Source organism: Eubalaena glacialis, chromosome 4, assembly GCF_028564815.1.
Source record: "Eubalaena glacialis isolate mEubGla1 chromosome 4, mEubGla1.1.hap2.+ XY, whole genome shotgun sequence".
NCBI lineage: Eukaryota > Metazoa > Chordata > Mammalia > Artiodactyla > Balaenidae > Eubalaena > Eubalaena glacialis.
Window position 1 is genome coordinate 181,963,376 of NC_083719.1, and position 21,473 is coordinate 181,984,848.

A 21,473-nucleotide genomic window follows, 5' to 3' on the forward strand; every position below is an offset into this window, starting at 1 on the left:
GATTTCTATGTGATGTCTCCTGTTGTTGGCAACGAATAAAATCATATGTGTATTAGGTCAAGCCACGCGACATTGCTATGCTTTAGGTCAAAAAAGGAGAATGTGGGCAATTATGTGTGATTTACACAAATCAAATGCTTAGTGCAGGGTCCTGCACCTACTAAAAGTAGGTGATAAATGCTAGTTTTTATTAGTCTTCAGAGAGACACTGATCACCATGAGCTCTTGCCTATATTAACATGTCCCAAACCAGTGACATAGGAGCTATAATTATCTCCATTTTCTAGATGTGCACACTGAGCACAGAGAGGTTAAGTAACTTGCCCACGTCACACAGCTTGTAAGTGGCACAGTGGGGATTTGAACCCAGGCTGACTGGCTCAGGTGCATGTTCTTAACCATTGCCCTTGTAGACATGACACAGAGTGTCCAGACACAGAGAAGGAGGGGAGAACCAAAGGGCTAAGCCTGGTCTCTGAAGAGCCATTTCTCTCCCTGTCTCCCCACAGACCCCCGATGGCATTCCCATCAAGCGGGACTCCCTGTCTTCTCACAACCAGTTTGGCATCTTGGCCTTGTCTTGGAACATCCCAGAGCTGGTCAAGTATGTCAGGCCCTCCAGGAGGGGGTTCAGGGCTCCCCTACCCCAGGAGGGGGAGTGGGGGGCTGCTAGGTCTGGTCAGATCACTAGCCTGCTTTCGCCACAGCATGGGGCAGTGGAAGATCAAAGCCCACTACGAAGATTCTCCGAAGCAGGTCTTCTCTGCTGAGTTTGAGGTGAAGGAATACGGTAAGAGGAGCACAGGGTACCGGGAGCCGTGGGTGGGGCGTGGGGAAGGAGCGGGGAGCGCATAATTCTGGGCCCAATGCTGGCTCACTCCCCACCACGATCTGTTCCCCCAGTGCTGCCCAGTTTTGAGGTCCAAGTGGAGCCTGAAGAGAAATTCTACTACATCGATGACCCAGATGGCCTGAAGGTCCACATCATTGCCAGGTGAGGGACAGGGGAGGGACCAGCTAGGGGGAGGGGCTCAGCCACAGCCAACCGAAGTTTGGAGGAAAACTCATCTTTTTAAGGAGGGGAGGATCTGAGACTCTCCCCGCCTCACAGGTTCTTGTATGGGGAGAATGTGGACGGGACAGCCTTCGTCATCTTTGGAGTCCAGGATGATGACCGGAGGATTTCATTGGCCCACTCCCTCACCCGTGTTCCGGTACCTAACAGAGGCCCCCTCGAAGTCTCCTCCACTCTGAACACATCTCTCCTGTCCCCATCAGCGCCCCTCCCTCACCTGAGCCCCCCTCCCCACCCCACCCCCGCCTCCGCTGAGCCTTCACTGTCTCCCCCAGATCACTGACGGTAATGGGGAGGCCAAACTGCAACGACAGGTCTTGCTGAACGGGGTACAGCCCTCCCAAGCCGATGCCCTAGTGGGCAAGTCCTTATATGTGTCCGTCACCGTCATCCTGCACTCAGGTGAGGCCAGGCTGGGGGCAGAGGCCCAGCACCACCGTACGGTCCAGTCTGAGATGGGAAGCCCAGAAGGAAGGCAGGGTCCAGTCTGACAGGGATGGCCCAGTCTGAGAGGGGAGGCTCGGTCTGAGGGCGGATGTTCAGAATGAAGGTGGGATCCAGTTTATGGGGGAGATGCAGTCCGAGGAAAGAGGCCCAGTATGAAGGCAGAGTCCAATCTGAGGGGGGGAGGCCTGGTCCTGAGGGGTGGCCCAGGAGCCCAGCCTCACGATTGGCCCCCCTCAGGCAGCGACATGGTGGAGGCAGAGCGTACCGGGATCCCCATCGTGACCTCCCCCTACCAGATCCACTTCACCAAGACCCCCAAGTTCTTCAAACCCGCCATGCCCTTCGACCTCATGGTGAGACCCAGGGCGGGGCTGCAACCCCCCTCCACTGCTCCTGAGCACGGCCATGCCTCTGGGTCTGCCTGAACCCCCTCCACCTGGCCTGCACCCACAGGTGTTCGTGACGAACCCCGACGGCTCCCCTGCCCGCCACATCCCGGTAGTGACCCAGGGCACCAAGGTGCAGTCCTTGACCCAGGAGGACGGTGTGGCCAAGCTAAGCATCAACACACACAACAACCGGAAGCCCATGACCATCACCGTGAGTCCAGGCCAGCCTCGCGACCCCACACCAGGAGACAGGGGGCTTGATTTTGTAGAGCAGGGTCCTGACATTTGCACAAAGGGATCCTGTCCTGGGCATACAGGGGGGTCCTTTCATTTGCATAAAGGGATGTACCATCCACAGAGAGATGTTTTCATTTACATAGAAGGGCTCTTTTTTTTACTTTATTTTATTGAATTATAGTTGATTTACAACGTTGTGTTAATTTCTGCTGTACAGCAAAGTGATTCAGTTTTATATATATATACGACTGAATATATATATATAACTGTATATATATATATATATATATATATATAACTGTATATATATATATATATATATATGTATATACCTTCTTTTTCATATTCTTTTCCATTATGGTGTATCACAGGATATTGTATATAGTTCCCTGTGCTATGCAGTACGACCTTGGTGTTTATCCATCCTATATATATATATAGTAGTTTGCATGCATAGAAGGGTTCTCATCTGCACAGCTGGGTCCTACCTTCTGCCTAGACGTCTTATAAGGACCCTTGCAATGGCATTGGGCCCACCTGGATAATCCCATCTCCTCCCCATTTCCTCAAGATCCTTAACCTAATCTCATCTGCAAAGTCTCTCTTGCCACCTCAAATACCATATTCCCTGGTCCCAGGGATATGGGTGTGGACATCTCTGGGGGGCCAGCATGCATCCGTCTTTCCTTACCCAGGTACGCACACAGAAGGAGAATATCCCAGAGGCGCGACAAGCGACCAGGACCATGCAGGCCCTACCCTACAACACCCAGGGCAACTCTAACAACTACCTGCACCTCTCTGTGCCCCGAGTGGAACTCAAGCCTGGGGAGACTCTCAATGTCAACTTCCACCTGCGCACAGACCCCAGCCACCAAGCCAAGATCCACTACTACACTTACTTGGTCTGTGGCTTCCTAGAACCCCCAGCACCCCCGGGAGCCCTCCGCCATCCTGGCTTCCCCCCCCCCATCCTCCCTCTTACCTTTCCGATACTTATACCAACCTGTTCTCCCCAGGTCATGAACAAGGGGAAGCTGTTGAAGGTGGGGCGGCAGGTGCGAGAGCCCGGCCAGGACCTGGTGGTGTTGCCCATGACCATCACAACGGACTTCATCCCTTCCTTCCGCCTGGTGGCCTATTACACGCTGATCAACAGCAACGGCCAGAGGGAGGTGGTGGCCGACTCCGTGTGGGTGGATGTCAAGGACTCATGTGTGGGCACGGTAAGCTTTGTGGCATCTCTCTGTGCCCATCTGGGGACTCTCCACCTGGCTGTCACTTTCCCCATCTTGGGCCCTCTGGCTCTGTCTCTCTCCAACTCTTTTTTTAAATTTTTAAATTTATTTTATTTTATTATTTATTTATTTATTCTGGCTGTGTTGGGGCTTCGTTGCTGCGCTCGGGCTTTTCTCTAGTTGCAGCGAGGGGGGCTACTCTTCGTTGCAGTGCACGGGCTTCTCATTGTGGTGGCTTCTCTTGTTGCAGAGCATGGGCTTTAGGCGCGTGGGCTTCAGTAGTTGTGGCACGTGGGCTCAGTAGTTGTGGCGCACGGGCTTAGTTGCTCCGCGGCATGTGGGATCTTCCCGGACCAGGGCTCGAACCTGTGTCCCCTGCATTGGCAGGTGGATTCTTAACCACTGCGCCACCAGGGAAACCCTCTCTCCAACCTTCTGAATCTGTTCCTCTCCCCCATTTGCAGGGTTCCTGCCTCTCTCTTCTTCTTTTCTTCCCTTTCTGTTTCAGTCTCAGTATCTTTTTTTCTTCCAGTTTTATTGAGATGTAATTGACATACAGCACTAAGTTTAAGATGGAGAACATAATGATTTGACTTACGTACATCATGAAATGATCACCACAATAAGTTGAGTGATCGTCCATCATCCCATAGAGGTAGAGAATTAAAGAAATAGAAAAAATAATCTTTTCCCTTGTGGTGAAAACTCAGGGTTTCCTCTAATGACTTTCATATATAACCTACAGCAGCGTTAATTATATATATTTGCATCTTGTACATTACACCCCTGGTACTTATTCATCTTACAACTGGAAGTTTGTACCTTTTAACCACCTTCATTCAATTCCCTCTCCCCTTACCTCTGGTAACCACAAATTTGATCTCTTTTTCTGAGTCTGTTTGTTTGTCGTGAAGTATAATTGACCTACATCACTATGTTAGTTCCTGGTATACAACATAGTGATTCGATATTTCTTTACGTTTCAAAGTGTTCACCACGATGAGTCTAGTGAGTGACCGTGTGTCACCATACAGAGATACTACGTGGTTATTGACTATATTCCCCACACTGTACATTTCATCCCCAAGACTCATTTATGTTGTAACTGGAAGCTTGTACTCAGTATCTCTCTTGCTCCTGGTTTTCTCTCTTTTCTTGACTTTCTGCCTGATGCCGGTTCTGCCTGCCTCCCTTCCTCTCTCTCTCCTTTCAGTCCAGCCCAGGACCTCCTTTGTCTTTGGCTTCCAGAGACCAGGGCCTTGCAGGGCTGACTTCTCCCTCCCTCCCCTCCAAACCTCCCCCTACCCCACCCCGCCCCTGACCATAGCTGGTGGTGAAAAATGGCGGGAAGGAAGAGAGGCACCATCGGCCTGGGCAACAGATAACCCTGAAGATCGAGGCTGACCAGGGGTCCCGAGTGGGGCTGGTGGCTGTGGACAAGGGTGTGTTTGTGCTGAATAAGAAGAACAAACTGACCCAGAGTAAGGTATGCCCCCGCGTCACAGAGGTTGGTTTGGAGATGGCGTTGGGTTAAGGTGGGAATGGCGCTGGGGGGAACAAATGGGTTTGAGTGTGGGTTGAGTGTAGAGGTCTGAATGGACGCAGATACGGGGATGGGTTGAAGTCAAGTTGACGATGAGAATGTGGATGGACAAGGGTCCAAGCTGGGGATGGTCCCGGGAATGGACACAGCTCCAGGTCTAACTCCAGATGGTCCACCATGGCCGGCCAGCCTGGGGACCAGGATGAGGATGGATGGGGTGGGGTTGGATGGACGTGTTGGCCAGTCGGTGGAGGCACGGCTGACCCGATCTCGCCACACTCTCGGCCTCCACTCCCCCCTGCAGATCTGGGACATAGTGGAGAAGGCAGACATTGGCTGCACCCCAGGCAGTGGAAGTGACTATGCCGGTGTCTTCACGGATGCAGGGCTGGCCCTCAAGACCAGCAAAGGCCTACAGACCGCCCAGAGGGCAGGTGAGGATGCAACCAGCAGCACGGCTAGGGAGGGGCAGGGCCTCCACCTCCCAGATACTGAGAACAGGTTAAGGGCAGCGCTCTGGGATGGGGGTGGGGGTATTGAAGTCCCGCCTCCACCACCATCTAGCAAATTACTTCTTTCGGAGCCTCAGTTTCTGCATCTGTCAAATGGGAGCAATAACACCCCGACCTCACGGGGGACTACTGTGGGGAGGAAACCAAGGACACACAGTAGGTGCCTAACCCATCTGATTCTTGGTCCACCCGCCTTTAGATCCTCAGTGCCCGAAACCAGCCCTCCGCCGACGCCGCTCGGTGCAGCTCATGGAAAAGAGGATGGATAAAGGTGGGAGCCCTCCGTCGGCGCTCGCCCACCGCTTCCCACCCGAGATCCAGCCCCTACGGGATCCCAGACGGAGAGGGAGGGGGAGGGCCTGGCCGTGGGGAAGTTCTCCCTGGGGTCTGTCCTGAGTGCCTCCTGCTTCGAGGCCCGGGCTGAGGGCGCGCGGGGCGGGGGAATCTGTGCTCCCACAGCGGGTCAGTACAACAAGGAGCTGCGCAAGTGCTGTGAGGACGGTATGCGGGACAACCCCATGAAGTTCCCGTGCCAGCGCCGGGCCCAGTTCATCCTGCAAGGCGACGCATGCGTGAAGGCCTTCCTGGACTGCTGCGAATACATCGCCCAGCTGCGGCTGCAGCACAGCCGCGACGGGACCCTGGATCTGGCCAGGAGTGAGTCCGGCAGCAGGGAGGAGGCCCCTGTCCAAGGGAGGAGGAGGTGCCTGTCCAAGGGGGGAGGAGCCTGTCCAAGGGGGGAGGTGCCTTCCAAGGTGGGGAGGTGCCTATCCAAGGGAGGAGGTGCCTGTCCAAGGGGGGAGGTGCCTGTCCAAGGTGGGGAGGTGCCTGTCCAAGGGGGGAGGAGGTGCCTATCCAAGGGAGGAGGTGCCTGTCCAAGGGGGGAGGAGGTGCCTGTCCAAGGGGGAAGGAGGCGCCTGTCCAAGGGGGGAGGAGGTGCCTGTCCAAGGGGGGAGTGCCTGTCCAAGGGGGGAGGTGCCTGTCCAAGGGGGGAGGAGCCTGTCCAAGGGGGGAGGTACCTTCCAAGGGGGGGAGGTGCCTATCCAAGGGAGGAGGTGCCTGTCCAAGGGGGGAGGAGGTGCCTGTCCAAGAGGGAAGGAGGTGCCTGTCCAAGGGGGGAGGAGGTGCTTGTCCAAAGGGGATGGTGCCTGTCCAAGGGGGGAGGTGCCTGTCCAAGGGGGGAGGTGCTTGTCCAAGGAGAGAGGAGGCGCCTGTCTGAGGAGGAAAGAAGCCTTCAGATGAGGAGCTAGGTGATTCAGGTCTGAGGGAAGAAGGACCCAGTCCAGTGGGGGACTAGGTCCTTCTTCCCTTGCCTGGGAGGCTCATCCTGAGGCAAAGGAATTTCCTGCCTGGGAGGATCATCCTGGCCCTGGCCCTGTCACTCTGAAGTTTGACCTTAGCAGTGCCCAGGACATCCATGGTCTGAGGGAACGTTCTAGATGATAGGGCTGGTCACACTAGTTGCCAATGGGAAGACTAAGATGGGTTCTAGCCTTGCCTTTACCAAAGAAAACTAATTCATGTTGCCTTCCAAAGAGAGGTGCCTAACTTATGCCTAATCAATGTTCATTCATTCATTCATTCAGTTCTGGATGTACACGCTTGAAACTTTATATCTCCGGCCAAGTCAGTCTTAAGCAAAGCCAAGAGAAAATTCTCTTAGAAGCCCATTTCAAGCAAAACCAGAATGGTCTCCACCACAAAGTGGCATTTACAGAACTAACAAGAGTCCCCACTGCCATCTGCTGAGAGGCAGAGGACCCCGGTGTGAACTAATCCCTCCTTTTTTTAAACATCTTTTAATATGTCTTAATTAAGAGGACTTTTCTGCCAGGATGGGCTTTGTCAAAACTGAATATTTGCAGGCACCTCTCAAAGGCAACCATTGCCAAAGTGGTCAAATAGGTCTAAATTCTTTTATCTGGAAAGCTAGCAACTCCTCCAACCCTCCCGCCCTCCAAAGACACAAAGATTCCCAACACACATGAACAAAGACTTCTACCTTCAGTCTTTTTGCAAATTGCAATAACTAGACATGGTGCTCTCTGCTCCAGTGACCCAAGACTTTTCTTTCGCAAAGAGGAAATTTGGACAAAACTTCTGATTTACTGGGGTATAATTTACACACACGGGTGGTTTGTTTTTTTTTTCTTCCCAGCATTGTGTCATTTCTTTAGCCAATTGGGGTGAGACAGAGGGTTGATTAAAAGTTAGTACCCCAAGGGCACTTTGATGGATTATTCCAGAGTATGGGTGGATTTGGGCATCTATGGAATTCCACCTACTTTGTCGTTAGGCAGACCCAGAGCCAAATTAAAATCTGTTCGTCATTTTTTGAGGAAAGCCCAGCCAGGGTTGAACTCTATTCCAGCCCAGTTTCGTTTATTTATTCCAGCCTAGCTTCGTTTATTTATTCCAGCCCAGCTTCGTGCTGACGGGGTCAAGCTGGCTTTTAAAGGCCACCATCTCTTCAGCAATCTCCATCAAGTCTGGGGAATCTCTCAACTCACCCCGTTGCTTTCAGGATGGACTTAACCATCAGACACAGCAGGCATGGTGCTTGAGGGCCAATGATGCTTTTAGAGGCTCATTCATGCAAATGTTTTCATTCCCTTGAAAATCAAAGATGGGAAAAAAAAATCAATCCAGTTCAGTCTGGCTTATTTTCACCTTTCTACAAACAGAATTGTAAAATATGCTATTTAATTTTTTTTATGGAGAAAGGAGCCCCCAGAGGCAAATGTGCCTAGAGTCCCCGGAAGTGATCACGTGACCCTGGGTGTGTCGCTGCTAGGAATCCCTCCAGGGTATTATAGAGATAAATATCTAAAAGGGGACAGCGGGGAAAGTGGGTCTGTTTTAACTCCCACCCCCCCCCCCCCCCGCAGGTGACCTGGATGATGAAATAATCCCGGAGGAGGACATCATTTCCCGAAGCCAGTTCCCAGAGAGCTGGCTGTGGACCGTTGTTGAGGACCTTAAAGTCGCAGACAAAAATGGGTAAGGCTGGGATGCTCCCACTTCAGCCCACCCCCAGGCCAGCCCCTATAATCACCCCAGACTGGACATTGAGTTTGCATGCACCTCAATGCCCCCTCTTTTCTGGAATCATTGTGGAATCACACAACCTAGCCTAGAAGCGTTGGGGCTACCTACACGTGCCCACCCGCCAGCCCCCCTCCAACCCTGTCCCTTGGGGCCCCTCCCTACCAGCTCTCCCCCTCCACCCTGCTAGGTATCTTCTAATGCCTCCCCTCCCCAATCCAGAATCTCCACGAAGCTCATGAACGTGTTTTTGAAAGACTCCATCACCACTTGGGAGATTCTGGCTGTGAGCTTGTCAGACAAGAAAGGTGAGAGAGGATGGTGGCCTGGTCCTCAGGAGGCCAGGACCCCAGAACCACCGGGCATTTTCTCATTCAATCCTGACAGATCCTTTGTTTCCTGGTGGCTGACACTTTCCCCTGGTTCCTGGAGAGGCATTAGAGTGTAGAATGTGAGTGACATTGTGCTTTTTGTAAATAGATTTTAGTTTTAGTGCAGTTTTAGTTCAGAGCAAAATTGAGAGGACGGTGCAGAGATTTCCCATATACCCCTTTCCCCACCACAGACACAGTCTCCCTCACCATCAACATCTCCCACCAGCATGGTGCATTTGTAACAATCAAAGGATGCATGGATACATCATGATCACTGCAAGTTCCTAGCTGAGGTCAGGGTTCACTCTTGGTGCTGTACGTTCTATGGGTTTGGACAAATGTATAATGACACGTATCCACCATCATAGTATCATACAGAATGATTTACAGCAACAAAAACTTTGTAGGGGTGATGTTGCCATGAGATTGGGTAAAGCAATTAAGAAAAAATAAAAGAGGAAGCGGGATGAAATGAGTGACTGAAACATTGGTGGTTAGATTGTGAAACACGACAAAAGAAGGTGTATGTGTACCCCCCCTGCCCTCCCTCCCCACCACCACCAAGGGCTGGGTGTGAGACCCTGACACATCCTAGCCAAATATGGATGACTTACAGCAGGTCTGAGAATGGGACAAAGAGAGTGAGGCACTGACTTTGAATGCAAAATTAAGTGGGTGCCAAAAAACTCAGTCATCAAGATAAATCATATTTTCATGCAATAGTTTTTTTGGAAAAAAATCAAAATGAATGCAAAAAAAACCATGTTGTACAAAATATCCAAATTTTAAATATAAACCAGCACCGTGCCGAGCCATAATGGAGTTTGAGGCAAAAGGAAAGATGTGCCCCATATGCATGTTTTATGTATATTTTAAAGGTTAATTTTTTTCCAGAGCATTAAAGTAGTCGAAAAACTATTGAAAACACTAAAACATTTTAAAAATAGGTGTATTAAAACTCACAACATTAAGTGTATTTTATTTATACCAAACTCAGAATTTAATATACTCTAGTATAAGTTTGTTTAGTTGTAATTTATCATAAATTATACTTTATTATCATTTTACTTTCCTGGCTTCAAGATTTTCAAAATCTGCTTCTTTGCCTATCTTGCTTCTAATGGAAGGAATTGCAATTTTCTGCTAATTTCTCTTGAACAAGTGATGATGGCAGATGAAATCATATACGCAGAGCAGATAGTTTTCCTTCTGCCTGAGACTCCAAAGCCACTCAGCACAGTTCTAGTTTGGGGCCCCCATCCGTGTTTCAAATCAGAGCATCTTCATATTCGCCTGTTGTACATTTCCATATATCGAGATTCTGTGTGAGGTTTCCTTTACCTAAAAATAAAAGTTCCTGCAGCTTGAAAAAAAAAAAAAGTTGAAAACCTATTCCCTGGACCAGCTGCAATCTGGTAAAGTAGCTTTACCAGGGAGTTTGTTAGACATTCAGAATCTCAGTCACTCCTGACCTACTCAGTCAGAATGTGTATTTTATTACACGATCCCCGGGAGATTTGTATGGACATGAATGTTGGAAGAGTTCTTCCCTGCACCAGCATTTCTCAGTCTCATCCCTGATGTCATTCTGGGCTGGGTCATTCTTTGTGGCAGGGGACTGTCCTGTGCAATATAAGATGTTGGGTATCTTCATGGCTTCTACCTGCTAGATTCCAGTAGCAATGCATCTCCCTAGTTGTGACATCCAAAATGTCCCCAGATATTACCAAATGTCCCCAGGGAGGGGGGGCAGAATCCCTGTGGTTTTTAGATCTTGCCTGTGATATCTTTTCAACATCATTAACTCTCTACATATTATCTCATTTAATGCTCACAACTACCCTATAAGGTTGGTACTATGATTCTCCTACAAATGAGAACACTGAAGCCAGGGAAAGAAGGTGACTTGCCCAGGATCACAAGTGAATGAAACTTTCAGGAATCCAAACTTCAGAATAAAGACTGTAGCATCATAACCAATAGAACTTGAAATTTTTATACTTGTGAGCTATTAGGAATTAAAGAGTCAGTAAGGTTAAAAGCAGGGAGCTTCCCAAGCCCAAGTACCTGTGTCCAAATCCCAGGTCCTCCTCTGGGCAGCTGTGTGGCCTTAGTCAAGTTACCCAGCCTCTCTGTGCTCATCCACAAAATGGGCACAATAGAAATAGTACCTACTCAAAGTGTTGGGATTTTATAATAGTGATAATAGTACCTGACACATTGTAAATGTTCAATGAGTGTGAGCTATTATTTTTATTATTGGAGTCGAACATACTTTAGGGATCAAAGGGTAAATGCCTTTCAGAGATGCATAGACGCTTCCTTAAATGACACAAAGCAGGCATCAGAAGTCATTTCTTTCTTTTTTTTTTTAATTGAAGTATAGTTGATTTACAGTGTTGTGTTAGTTTCTGGCGTAGTCATTTTTTTTTTTAAAAATATTTATTTATTTACTTACTTTTTGGCTGTGTGGGGTCTTAGTTGCAGCGCAGGCTCTTCATTGTGGCGTGAGGGCTTCTCTCTAGTTGTGGCGTACTGGCTCCAGAGTGCGTGGGCTCTCTAGTTGTGGCTTGCATGCTCAGTGGTTGTGGCTCATGGGCTTAGTTGCCCCGTGGCACGTGGGATCTTAGTTCCCAGACCGGGGATTGAACTCACGTCCCCTGCATTGGAAGGCGGATTCTTAACCACTGGACCACCAGCGAAGTCCCTCATTTCTTTTTAACTAAGAGATTTTTTTTAAATGTATTAGGTTTTCAGAAACAATTGAGCAAAAAGTATAGAGAGGTGCCATGTACCCCTCTCTCCCCCAGATTCCCCTATTGTTAACATCTTGCATTAGTGTGGTACGTTTGTTATAATGGATGGGCCAATACTGATACATTATTATGAACTGAAGTCCATAGTTGGCATTAGGATTCACTCTTGGTGTTGTACATTCTATGGGTTTGGATAAATACATCATGACTTGTAGCCACTGTCACAGTATCACACAGAATAATTGTTTCACTGCCTTGAAGTGACAGAAATTGTGTATCAGAAGTCATTCCTTTTTTGGTTCTCTTTCCATTCTTCCTTCCATCTCATTCAAGGAGAAAAGCTAAGTCTAGTGCAAGGATGTCTTCACCTTGTCTCTAATTCTTGTTTAACTCCTTTTTTTAAACAAAGAGAGAGTGGTCTAGCTTTCTGCGGGCAACACAAGCTAACCAGTATTTAACAAAATCATTTTGTTTTCCTTGAGGTAACCTCCTGTTTAGAGCACAAGAACCTGGGTTCTCATGCACCGTAGTAAATTAAATTTGAGTTTAAAAATGTAAATAGTAGGTAAGAAATGGTAAATTAAACCAGTGACTATAGCAGACCCCCCGAGGGTGATGAGTAAATGACTGTAGATTGGGAAATAAGGATTTTGTTCAAGCCTCTGATTATTTTTTTTTCTGCCATTGAAGAATACGAAAAATTATCAGATCTTCTTATTTTTTCTTTTTTGGCGGTGCTGCGTGGCTTATGGAATCTTAGTTCCCCAACCAGGGATTGAACCCTGGCCCAATCAGGGATTGGCCCTCAGCAGTGAGAGCAGGGAGTCCTAACCACTGGACCGCCAGGGAATTCCCTCCAATCTTAATAGATTTCTTGGTGTAACATTATTATTGACGTGATTATGTTTTCACAAATTTCACTTGCATCAACACTTTGCTTACATTTAATCTGGTAACTGTTGTATCACAAGTAACCACTGTTTTTCAGCATCGTTTTGCCCAATGTTGTTAACAAAATTCAACTGAGTAAATTTGAAGATCTAATTGGGTTTGTTAAACAATTCATGAGCTGGGCAGCATCTTATCTGGCAAGCAGAGAGATGCTCAGAGGAGTTGTACAAAATGAAAGGTTTTTATAGAATGAAGGGTAGGGCAAACAAGTCATCAGCAAGAGAAAAATTTCCTCATTGGAGGAAAGTAACAGTTCAGGTAAGACAGCTTCTCATTGGCTGAGCTGCAGTGTTTTCATTGGCTGGGCTTGTTGCTGGGCAGGAAGAAAATCTTCCTTCCTCCTGCTATAGTAAGTTAATTGCACTTTCTGTTCGGGAGTGCAAACATCTCTTCCAGCTGGGGTCTGTAATTGAAGCTTCTTCCTATTGGGATCTGTTGACATCTTCCTGTTTGGGATAACGTCTTCCTGTTTGGGATAACTGAAGTGAGTGGTAGGGCATCAGAGCTCCCTCTACAGGCCTTCCCTTCTCCAATTCTAGTTGAGGTGTCCTTTTATTAATTTTTACAATGTAGACCAGCACTGTCCATTAGAAATATAATGCAAGCTGTGTATGTCATTTAAAATTTTCTGGTAGCCCCACAAAAAAAGGAGTAGATTAAATCAATTTTAATAATACATTTTATTTAAACCAAATATATCCAAAATATTATTATTTCAACATTTTGTAAAAATTTGCAAAACCACTACCACACTAATCATGTTACAATAGCAAATCTATTAATATTTAAGAATAACCTATTAATATCTCAAAATTTTTAATCATGTATTTTATTTTTGTTTGTACTAAGCCTTCGAAATCTGCCATGTATTTTATACTGACAGTGCATCTAAATTAGGATGCTAGCTTTTCATTGAAAATACTCTGATCTGTATTTTGGGATCCATAAAATTTACAGCTGAAAAGGTAGATTGGCCTATCCAAGTTGTTCTAAACATACTTAAACTAAAAACTTTAAAAGTTTTCCAATCACTGAATCAAGCATCCTTTTTAAAATTGAGATATAATTCACATAACATGAAAGTCACCATTTGAAAGTGTACAGTTCAGTGGTTTTTATTACATTCACAATGAGCATTGGTTTTTAAGTTTAAATCTAAGTTAATTAAAAGGAAACAAAAGTAGGAATCCAGTTCTCACTCGAGCTAGCCACATTTCAAGTGCCCAGTGACCACCTGGGGCTACCATTTTGGAGATCGTACATATAGACCCTTCATTTATGCTTGCCTTCTTCCCTCCTATACAACTATCTATGAGTAAAATTACAAAGAAAATGGGAACCATTAAATCATGGCAACTCCCAGCCACCACCACCATCTGTAAGTTATCACCATTAATGATGGTTCATCTATGGGCTTCTGCAAAGACAGGCTGACCTTGGGACAGCTCCAGTGGTCAGAGGTAAGTACTGAGACATTGGTAGGGGCAAGAACTTGGACCTGAACTTGGATCCAGTCCACCTTGCCCACCCCCCGCCCCACCCCTGACACTTCGTGTTCTGTTTCCACCCGGGCAGGGATCTGTGTGGCTGACCCCTATGAGGTCACGGTGATGCAGGATTTCTTCATTGACCTGCGTCTACCCTACTCTGTCGTGCGCAATGAGCAGGTGGAGATCCGAGCTGTCCTCTACAACTACCGGGAGGCGGAGGAGCTCAAGGTGGGCCCCTGGTGCAATGGAAGCATGATGGGGGCTTGGAGAAGAGGGTCTGTGGCACATTCCCCTGACTTGATACTCTCTCTCCCCGGCAGGTGAGGGTGGAATTGCTCTACAATCCAGCCTTCTGTAGCCTGGCAACTGCCAAGAAGCGCCACCAGCAGACTCTAATCATCCCGCCCAAGTCCTCGGTGCCCGTGCCTTATGTCATTGTGCCCCTGAAGGTCGGCCTCCATGAGGTGGAGGTCAAGGCTGCTGTCTACAACCGCTTCATCAGTGATGGTGTCAAGAAGACCCTGAAGGTCGTGGTGAGTCCTTGGGGTACCTGCTGCCCCTTGTCCCTCAGGAAAGGCTCCTGTTCTCCCTGTGCTGTCAACCCAGGTTAGAGACCCAGGCCAACCTTAGGAAATTCAGGAGTCCTGGAGGTTTGGAAGCAGGGCCGGGATTTGGGTGAGGCAAGTGAGGTATTCTCCTTGGGCACACAATTTTAGGGGGCACCCGAAAGCTCAAACAAAGATCAATAATATTTTTTTCATTAAAATATATTTTAATATCAAATATGACATTTTGTAACACATTTCAGCATAGGAGTTTTCTTTTGACTTTAAAAATCTTGGTGGGAATTCCCTGGCAGTCCAGTGATTGGGACTCGGCGCTTTCACTGCTGGGGCCCCGGGTTCGATCCCTGGTTAGGGAACTAAGATCTCGTAAGCCACACGGTGCAGCCAAATAAATAAATAAATAAAATAAAAAGGTTTATCTGTAGACACATGACAGCTCACATTGGGCCTTTGATTCTAATTAAGATAGCCCCTATTTTAATTGAGCACTTATGTGTCAGGCACTGTGTTAGTACTTACGTACATTCTTTCATTTATTTTTTCTTTTTCTCTTTTCTTTATTATTTATTCTTATTTATTTATTTAAAATTTTTGTTTTACTTTTATATTATTTGTTTTATTTTTAGATTTTTATTTTTATTTTATTTAGCCCATTGAGAGGCATTTAGGTTAAAAACAGACTCTGGAGCCAGACTACCAGGTTCAAGCCCAAATTCTGTTCTACTTGCTGTGTGACCTTGGGCAAGTTACTTCACCTGTCTGTACCCCAGTTCCCCCATCTTTAAAATGGCACTGATAATAGCAGTACCCACTCCAGTGGGTTGTTGTGAAGATTACATGAATTAACCCCAGGAAAGCAATCTTCTAGGCACATAGGAAGATTTCTAAAGGTCTTGTTATTTCTTCATTAATTTATAATTTTATTATTAATTTGCACAACAGTGGGTATGAGGTAGATGTTTATATTACCTCCTTATAAGGAAGGAAGCTGAGGCACAGACAGATTAACTGACTTCCAGTCATACAGCTGAGGTCAGGTGGAGGCCATCATGCCTTGTGCTACAGTAATCCCAAGAACAGTGCCCTGCTGACTGTCTGTCCGTCTGCCCTTTTATTCACACGACTCCCCCTACCCCCAACACTGTCCAGCCAGAAGGAATGAGAGTCAACAAAACTGTGGCCGTTCGCACACTGGATCCAGAACATCTGGGCCAAAGTGAGTCAGCGAGGCAGAGGGGGTGAGGCCTGGGTGGTGATGCAGGGTGGGGTGGGAGGGGGCTGGTGCCATCGGTGTCTCCCATTCACCCGGCAGAGGGAGTGCAGCGAGAGGAAATCAAAGCTGCCAATATCAGTGACCAAGTCCCAGACACGGAGTCAGAGACCAAGATCCTCCTGCAAGGTGAGATGCCCTTGGCCCCAATCCCAGGGGACCCAGAATGGTGTTGGGGGGCCATGACTCCTGAGAAGGGAGCCCAGTTCCATCTAATCCCAGGAGTATTTAACCACTGTGTCTCCCGCCTCCTCTTCAGCTAGAACCCCTCCTTTAATCTGCTGTATAGAAGGCTCCAGGCAGTACTTAGTTCAGCAAATAGCTTTTGCTGATAAAAAGCAGTATACTTCAAGAGCAGAAATTCTGGATTTAATTGCCTCGGATGGAGAACTGGGGCGAGAAGGGACAAGACGGAGCTGGAAAGGCACCTTGCAACTTGAGAGCTGTAAGGTTTTGGGAGGAGACCCTTGGTTTCCTCATCTGTGATAGGGGCGGAATAATAGTATCGATATCTAAGGGTTGTTGGGAGGATTAAATGAGATACTGTATGGTATTAGAACAGAGCCTAGCAAATAGCATTAAGCATGATAAAAGTATTCATGGTGGTTGTTCCTGGAATTATTTTACCACCGGTGTAACCAGAGGACCCAGGGACCGGAGTTCCCCTGTGAAGCGGAAGCCCACTCCCACCGCCCACAAATGCAGAGCCCCCTCTCGCCACTCCGCCGTGCATCATTTCCATCATTCACGTGCTCCCAGCTGTGTCCCTGACCCCTTGGGCCCTGGCTGGTCAGAGCCTGGAAACGCTGGGGGCAGCCCCAGACTTGAGTGCCATCCTCACGCCCGGCTGCAGGGACCCCAGTGGCCCAGATGACAGAGGACGCCATCAACGGGGAGCGGCTGAAGCACCTCATCCAAACCCCCTCGGGCTGCGGGGAGCAGAACATGATCAGCATGACGCCCACGGTCATCGCGGTGCACTACATAGACAACACCGAGCAGTGGGAGAAGTTCGGCCTGGAGAAGCGGCAGGAGGCCTTGGAGCTCATCAAGAGGGGTGTGCGCCCCACCCGCCCCTCGGAGCCCCCTCCACCCCCGAGACCCCACCGCTCTGAGACCCGCTCCTGTGAAAGCCCTCCACCCCTGGACCCTGCCCCTCTGAGCCCCCTCCACTCCTGAGGCCCCGCCCATCTCGAGGCCCCGCGCCCTCTGAGCCCCCTCCACTCCTGAGACCCCGCCCATCTCGAGGCCCCGCCCCCTCTGAGCCCCCTCCACTCCTGAGACCCCGCCCATCTCGAGGCCCCGCCCCCTCTGAGCCCCTCCACTCCTGAGACCCCACCCCTCCTCTGAGCCCACCCCCTCACCCCTCTCTGAGCCCCTCTCTGAGCTCCCTCCCCCGCTGAGGCCCCCTTGCCCCTGAGAACCCATTTTGAGAACCCTCCCCTCTCTGAATCCCCTCTCCTCCGAGAACTCCTTCCCCTTCTTCTCTCTGATCCTCCCACCTTCTCTGAGTCCCTCTCCGCTTTAAGCTCCCCTCCCTCCCATACGCCCGTCCCCTGCCCAGAGCCCCCACCTTTCCTCTCTGGATCCCTGTCCCGCCCCTCACAGAATCTTCATCCTCTTTCTAAGCCCCTCCCCTCCCTGGCCTACCCACCCCAGCCGCCCCCTCCACTCAGCCTCTGGTGACACTTCTCTCTTCCCTGCAGGGTACACCCAGCAGCTGGCCTACAGACAACCCAACTCGGCTTACGCCGCCTTCCTGAAACGGCCACCCAGCACCTGGTGAGTCTCCACGATCAGCTTGCCCATCCTCAGCCTTGCACCTCCCTGAGCAGGGCCTGGATCCTGGCCTGGGGTGGTCTAGGCGGGTCGCCACCCAGAGTCAAGGTACCAGCCCGCTGTGTAACCTGCATGCAACGCTGGGTCCTGAGCTTTTGGGAAGGGAACCTGGGCCAACCAGGCTAGGCCCTGCCTCTCTCTGCTCATTGGTTGGCTGGGATGCCAGTCTCCGGATCCCAGAGACAATTGGCTCATGCTCTGTACCCACCCACCAGGCTGACAGCCTTCGTGGTCAAGGTCTTCGCACTGGCCTCCAACCTCATCGCCATCGACTCCCAGGTCCTCTGTGGGGCCGTCAAATGGCTGATCCTAGAGAAGCAGAAGCCTGATGGAGTCTTCCAGGAGGATGGGCCCGTGATACACCAAGAAATGATTGTAAGAGGCAGAGATTCGGGGCAGGCTGGGGGAGAGGGGCACCTGAGCATCACAGGACAGACTGGAGGAAGATCCCGCCATCCACCCACTGCCCAATTCACTGTGTGTGGGAACAGGGAAATGAGGGAACTGAAAGTGTCATTCCTCCCTTGCAAAAACCAGAGACCTGCAGGATCTGGTGCAAAATGAAATTCCCCTGGCTCCCCATTGCTCTTAAACACAGAACTCAGAGCTGTGGTCCTAAAAGTGTGGTCCCCAGGCCAGCAGCATCAGCACTACCTGCAAACTTGTTAGAAATGCCAAATGTCAGAAATTCTCAGGCTGGACTCCAGATGCACTGAATCAGAAACTTTAGGGGCGACGCCTAGGAATCTGAGTTTTAACACCCTCCCCCCACCACCCCCACCAGGTGTGCTTAAGTTGGAGAATTGATGCCTTAGCCTGACCTTTCAGGCTTCCAGCCTCATAGCCTTACCTCCTTCTTTCCACACTCTGTCTGTACTGCTGGGAGCCTTGCTCTATAGAGACACAGGGCCTTTGCACATGCTGTTCCTGCTGTCTGGCATGCTAACCCCTGCCCTCTTTGAGAGTTTACTCCTACTCACTGTTCAGATTGTGGTTCCAGCTATCATCGCTCAGGGACACTTATCCATGACTGAGTCACCCTCCCACTATCCATTCTCAATGCCACATCCACTTCTCCCGTGCAGCACTCATCAGTTTGTAATTATATATTTGTTGATGAGCTGGTTGGTTCCTATCTGTCTCCCCTACCAGATGGGGAGTTCCATGAGGGCAGGGGCCGGAGTCTGGTTTTCATCCAACATCTCGACCACAGCATCAGCAACATTTGCAGAATGAATAAATGAATGAATGAATACCAAAGAGCCTGACCCTCCTGGGGAGAAACTGGGAAGAGACCCAGCCCTGCCTTGACCGGCTGATCCTACAGAGGGGGTTGGTTGGCATGTGGGAACACACTGGTGACCCTATCCTTGTTTCCTGCTTCTCCTCTAGGGTGGCTTCAAGAATCCCGAGGAGAAAGACGTGTCCCTCACGGCGTTTGTTCTCATCGCGCTGCAGGAGGCTGAAGACATTTGCGAGGCACAGGTCAATGTAAGTGTCCCCCGCTCTCTCCCTTCTTCCTCTCCCCCACCCAGGACACATCCACCTGGGAAGGTGAGGTGTTGCTTTCAGGCCATTTCCAGTCCTCCCAGTGTGGTAACAACCACCACAGCGGCCATAAGAGTATCTAACTAAGATAAATCATCTAAGAGTGTGACAAGTTTAAGTCCTGTAATCCTTGTAACAGCCCAAGAGGTAGGCTACTCTTATTATCCCCAGTTTACAGAAGAGAAAACTGAGGCACAGAGAAATCAAAGATCGGGTCCTTTCTGCCTGCTTTACCATTGTCAGAGAGTTGTAGCCAGTTTCAACAAAAGCCCCTTCAGCTTGCTTTCCACAACACTCCTACATCTGTATCCTTGCTGCTTCCCTAAAGAAAACTCAGGACACAGAGCTAAAAGGGGAGTGGGGGCGGAATCCTCAAGATTATTACCTTAGTCTGAGGGATCTTTCAGGAGATTTTTAAAGGGGTCCATGACCCCAAAAGGAAAAGCATTAAAAATGTTGGCTCATTGCTATCCCCTTTTCCTCTAGTTTTGGTTCTGAAGCAGAGAAGCTTAGAAAGACAGGCTCCTGAGAATCTGTAATCACTCCATCTGCTTTGCCCTGGGGTTTTGAGAGTGGGTTGTTTGACTTTTAGTTACCCTAGTGGGGAACCTCAGGATCTCCCCTTCAGCCAGCTGCTTCTCCCTCCTCAGAACCCCAGAAAAGAGGTGGAGGGGAGGGGGCTGTTACCTTTTATGCCCAAGAGGGACCTAGGTCTTCCTGGTTCCAACCTTGAAGATTTGAGAGAAATTATAGCAGAAAAGAGCACTAGAACTGTGGGGTCAGACAAAACTGACCTCAAATCCTGACTCTCAGGCACTTCCCGTTGCTGGGCCTCAGTGTGTGCATCTGTAAAATGGGTATAATAATCTTTGTGGTTTTTTTTAGGACTCTCTGAGTTGTCCTAGATGTCACACATGTGTCCTAGTTATCATACGTGTGACCTAGATTGTACAAAAATAGATGGGAAATTTATTTTAGGGATCTAAGAATTTATCGAATTCAAAGATGAAAGTAGGGACTTCCTTGGTAGTCCAGTGGTTAAGGTCCGATCCTGGTTGGGGAACTAAGATCCCACATGCCTGTGCAGCCAAAAAAAAGAAAAATGAAAATAGCCTCAGGGACTCTGCCAGGATGCTTTGTTCTTCATGTTCTCACATGTCTTTCATTCCCTTCTTGCCCAATAATTCAACTTTTCCCTGCCATCCAGCCTGCCTGGCAGAACATGGCTGTCTTCCTTGGGGAAATAGTCAGACCAAGGCTACAGCTCAGGTTCCCAGTGAAGGATTCTGATTGGCTCAGCTTGGGTCAGGGATTCAGCCCTGGACCAATCAGGTGAGGCCAGGAAGTAGGTCTTAGTGGGCAAATATGGCTGCTTCCACTGTGGCCATGTGAATGAAAGGGAGGAGGTATTCTTACAACAATCAAGGACAGATGTAGGAGGGATAGCTGGGCAGGCAAAAGGATTGTTTCTTCTACAACACAGCATGAAGTATGGCATAGGCTATGGAACCAGACTGCTGGCATTTAAATCAACAGGATGCTGCCCAGCTTGTGGAAGCCAGTTGTTAAATTTCCAGGACTTTGCAAGCTGGTTGTTAAACACAATCATTGTTAAAAATTAAATTATATAAACTTACAGTTAAACTGCAAACATTAAACACTAAAAACACAGATAATAAACACTTAAAATGTATCACTTCCTAAATATTTTGCTACCTTTTATCATTATTCTCTTGAGGTTATTTATGTCTATTGTATCTGTATGGTGGAAATATTATATGATGTTGTGTTACTGCCCATCTCTTCCCAAATCTACATTCAGTGATGCCACATTGCTAGGTTGAAATCAGCCATGATAGTATTGACACCATGGAAATCAGCAAACACTTCAAATCATGTCTTCCCCCAATCTCCATCTTTCTGAGTCACAGTATTTTTATCTGCGCAGTAGGATAATGATGAAAATAGTACCTGTCTCATAGGATTTTATGAGATTAAATGAGCGGATATATGACTGGGACATAGTAAGAGCTAGCTGTGATGATGATAATGATTGGATAAGAGGTGTTCCCTTGGTGTGCTGAATCTGCCTCATACTAGCTCACGAGTGCCTTTTGCGGGCATCTCTTCCCCACTCCATGTTCAGGGACATCACATTAGTAGCTTGAAATTGACCATTGTGGAAGTTTTTAC

The 21,473-nt window shown here is 48.6% G+C and overlaps 1 protein-coding gene across 1 annotated transcript in view; it reads left to right on the plus strand.

Annotated features, from left to right (window-relative positions):
• C3 (complement C3) overlaps window positions 1–21,473 on the plus strand; it is a 34,953-nt gene that overhangs the window by 3,292 nt on the left and 10,188 nt on the right. Inside the window, exons 5-27 of the mRNA XM_061190627.1 lie at window positions 510–604; window positions 708–790; window positions 904–994; window positions 1,112–1,214; window positions 1,351–1,477; window positions 1,760–1,875; window positions 1,976–2,122; window positions 2,844–3,053; window positions 3,168–3,374; window positions 4,714–4,872; window positions 5,234–5,363; window positions 5,641–5,712; window positions 5,901–6,098; window positions 8,330–8,441; window positions 8,709–8,794; window positions 14,143–14,285; window positions 14,378–14,590; window positions 15,773–15,839; window positions 15,936–16,022; window positions 16,747–16,950; window positions 17,600–17,675; window positions 17,948–18,107; window positions 19,125–19,223. Coding sequence (XP_061046610.1) covers window positions 510–604; window positions 708–790; window positions 904–994; window positions 1,112–1,214; window positions 1,351–1,477; window positions 1,760–1,875; window positions 1,976–2,122; window positions 2,844–3,053; window positions 3,168–3,374; window positions 4,714–4,872; window positions 5,234–5,363; window positions 5,641–5,712; window positions 5,901–6,098; window positions 8,330–8,441; window positions 8,709–8,794; window positions 14,143–14,285; window positions 14,378–14,590; window positions 15,773–15,839; window positions 15,936–16,022; window positions 16,747–16,950; window positions 17,600–17,675; window positions 17,948–18,107; window positions 19,125–19,223 — 2,985 coding nt within the window. The remainder of the gene's footprint in view (window positions 1–509; window positions 605–707; window positions 791–903; window positions 995–1,111; window positions 1,215–1,350; window positions 1,478–1,759; window positions 1,876–1,975; window positions 2,123–2,843; window positions 3,054–3,167; window positions 3,375–4,713; window positions 4,873–5,233; window positions 5,364–5,640; window positions 5,713–5,900; window positions 6,099–8,329; window positions 8,442–8,708; window positions 8,795–14,142; window positions 14,286–14,377; window positions 14,591–15,772; window positions 15,840–15,935; window positions 16,023–16,746; window positions 16,951–17,599; window positions 17,676–17,947; window positions 18,108–19,124; window positions 19,224–21,473) is intronic.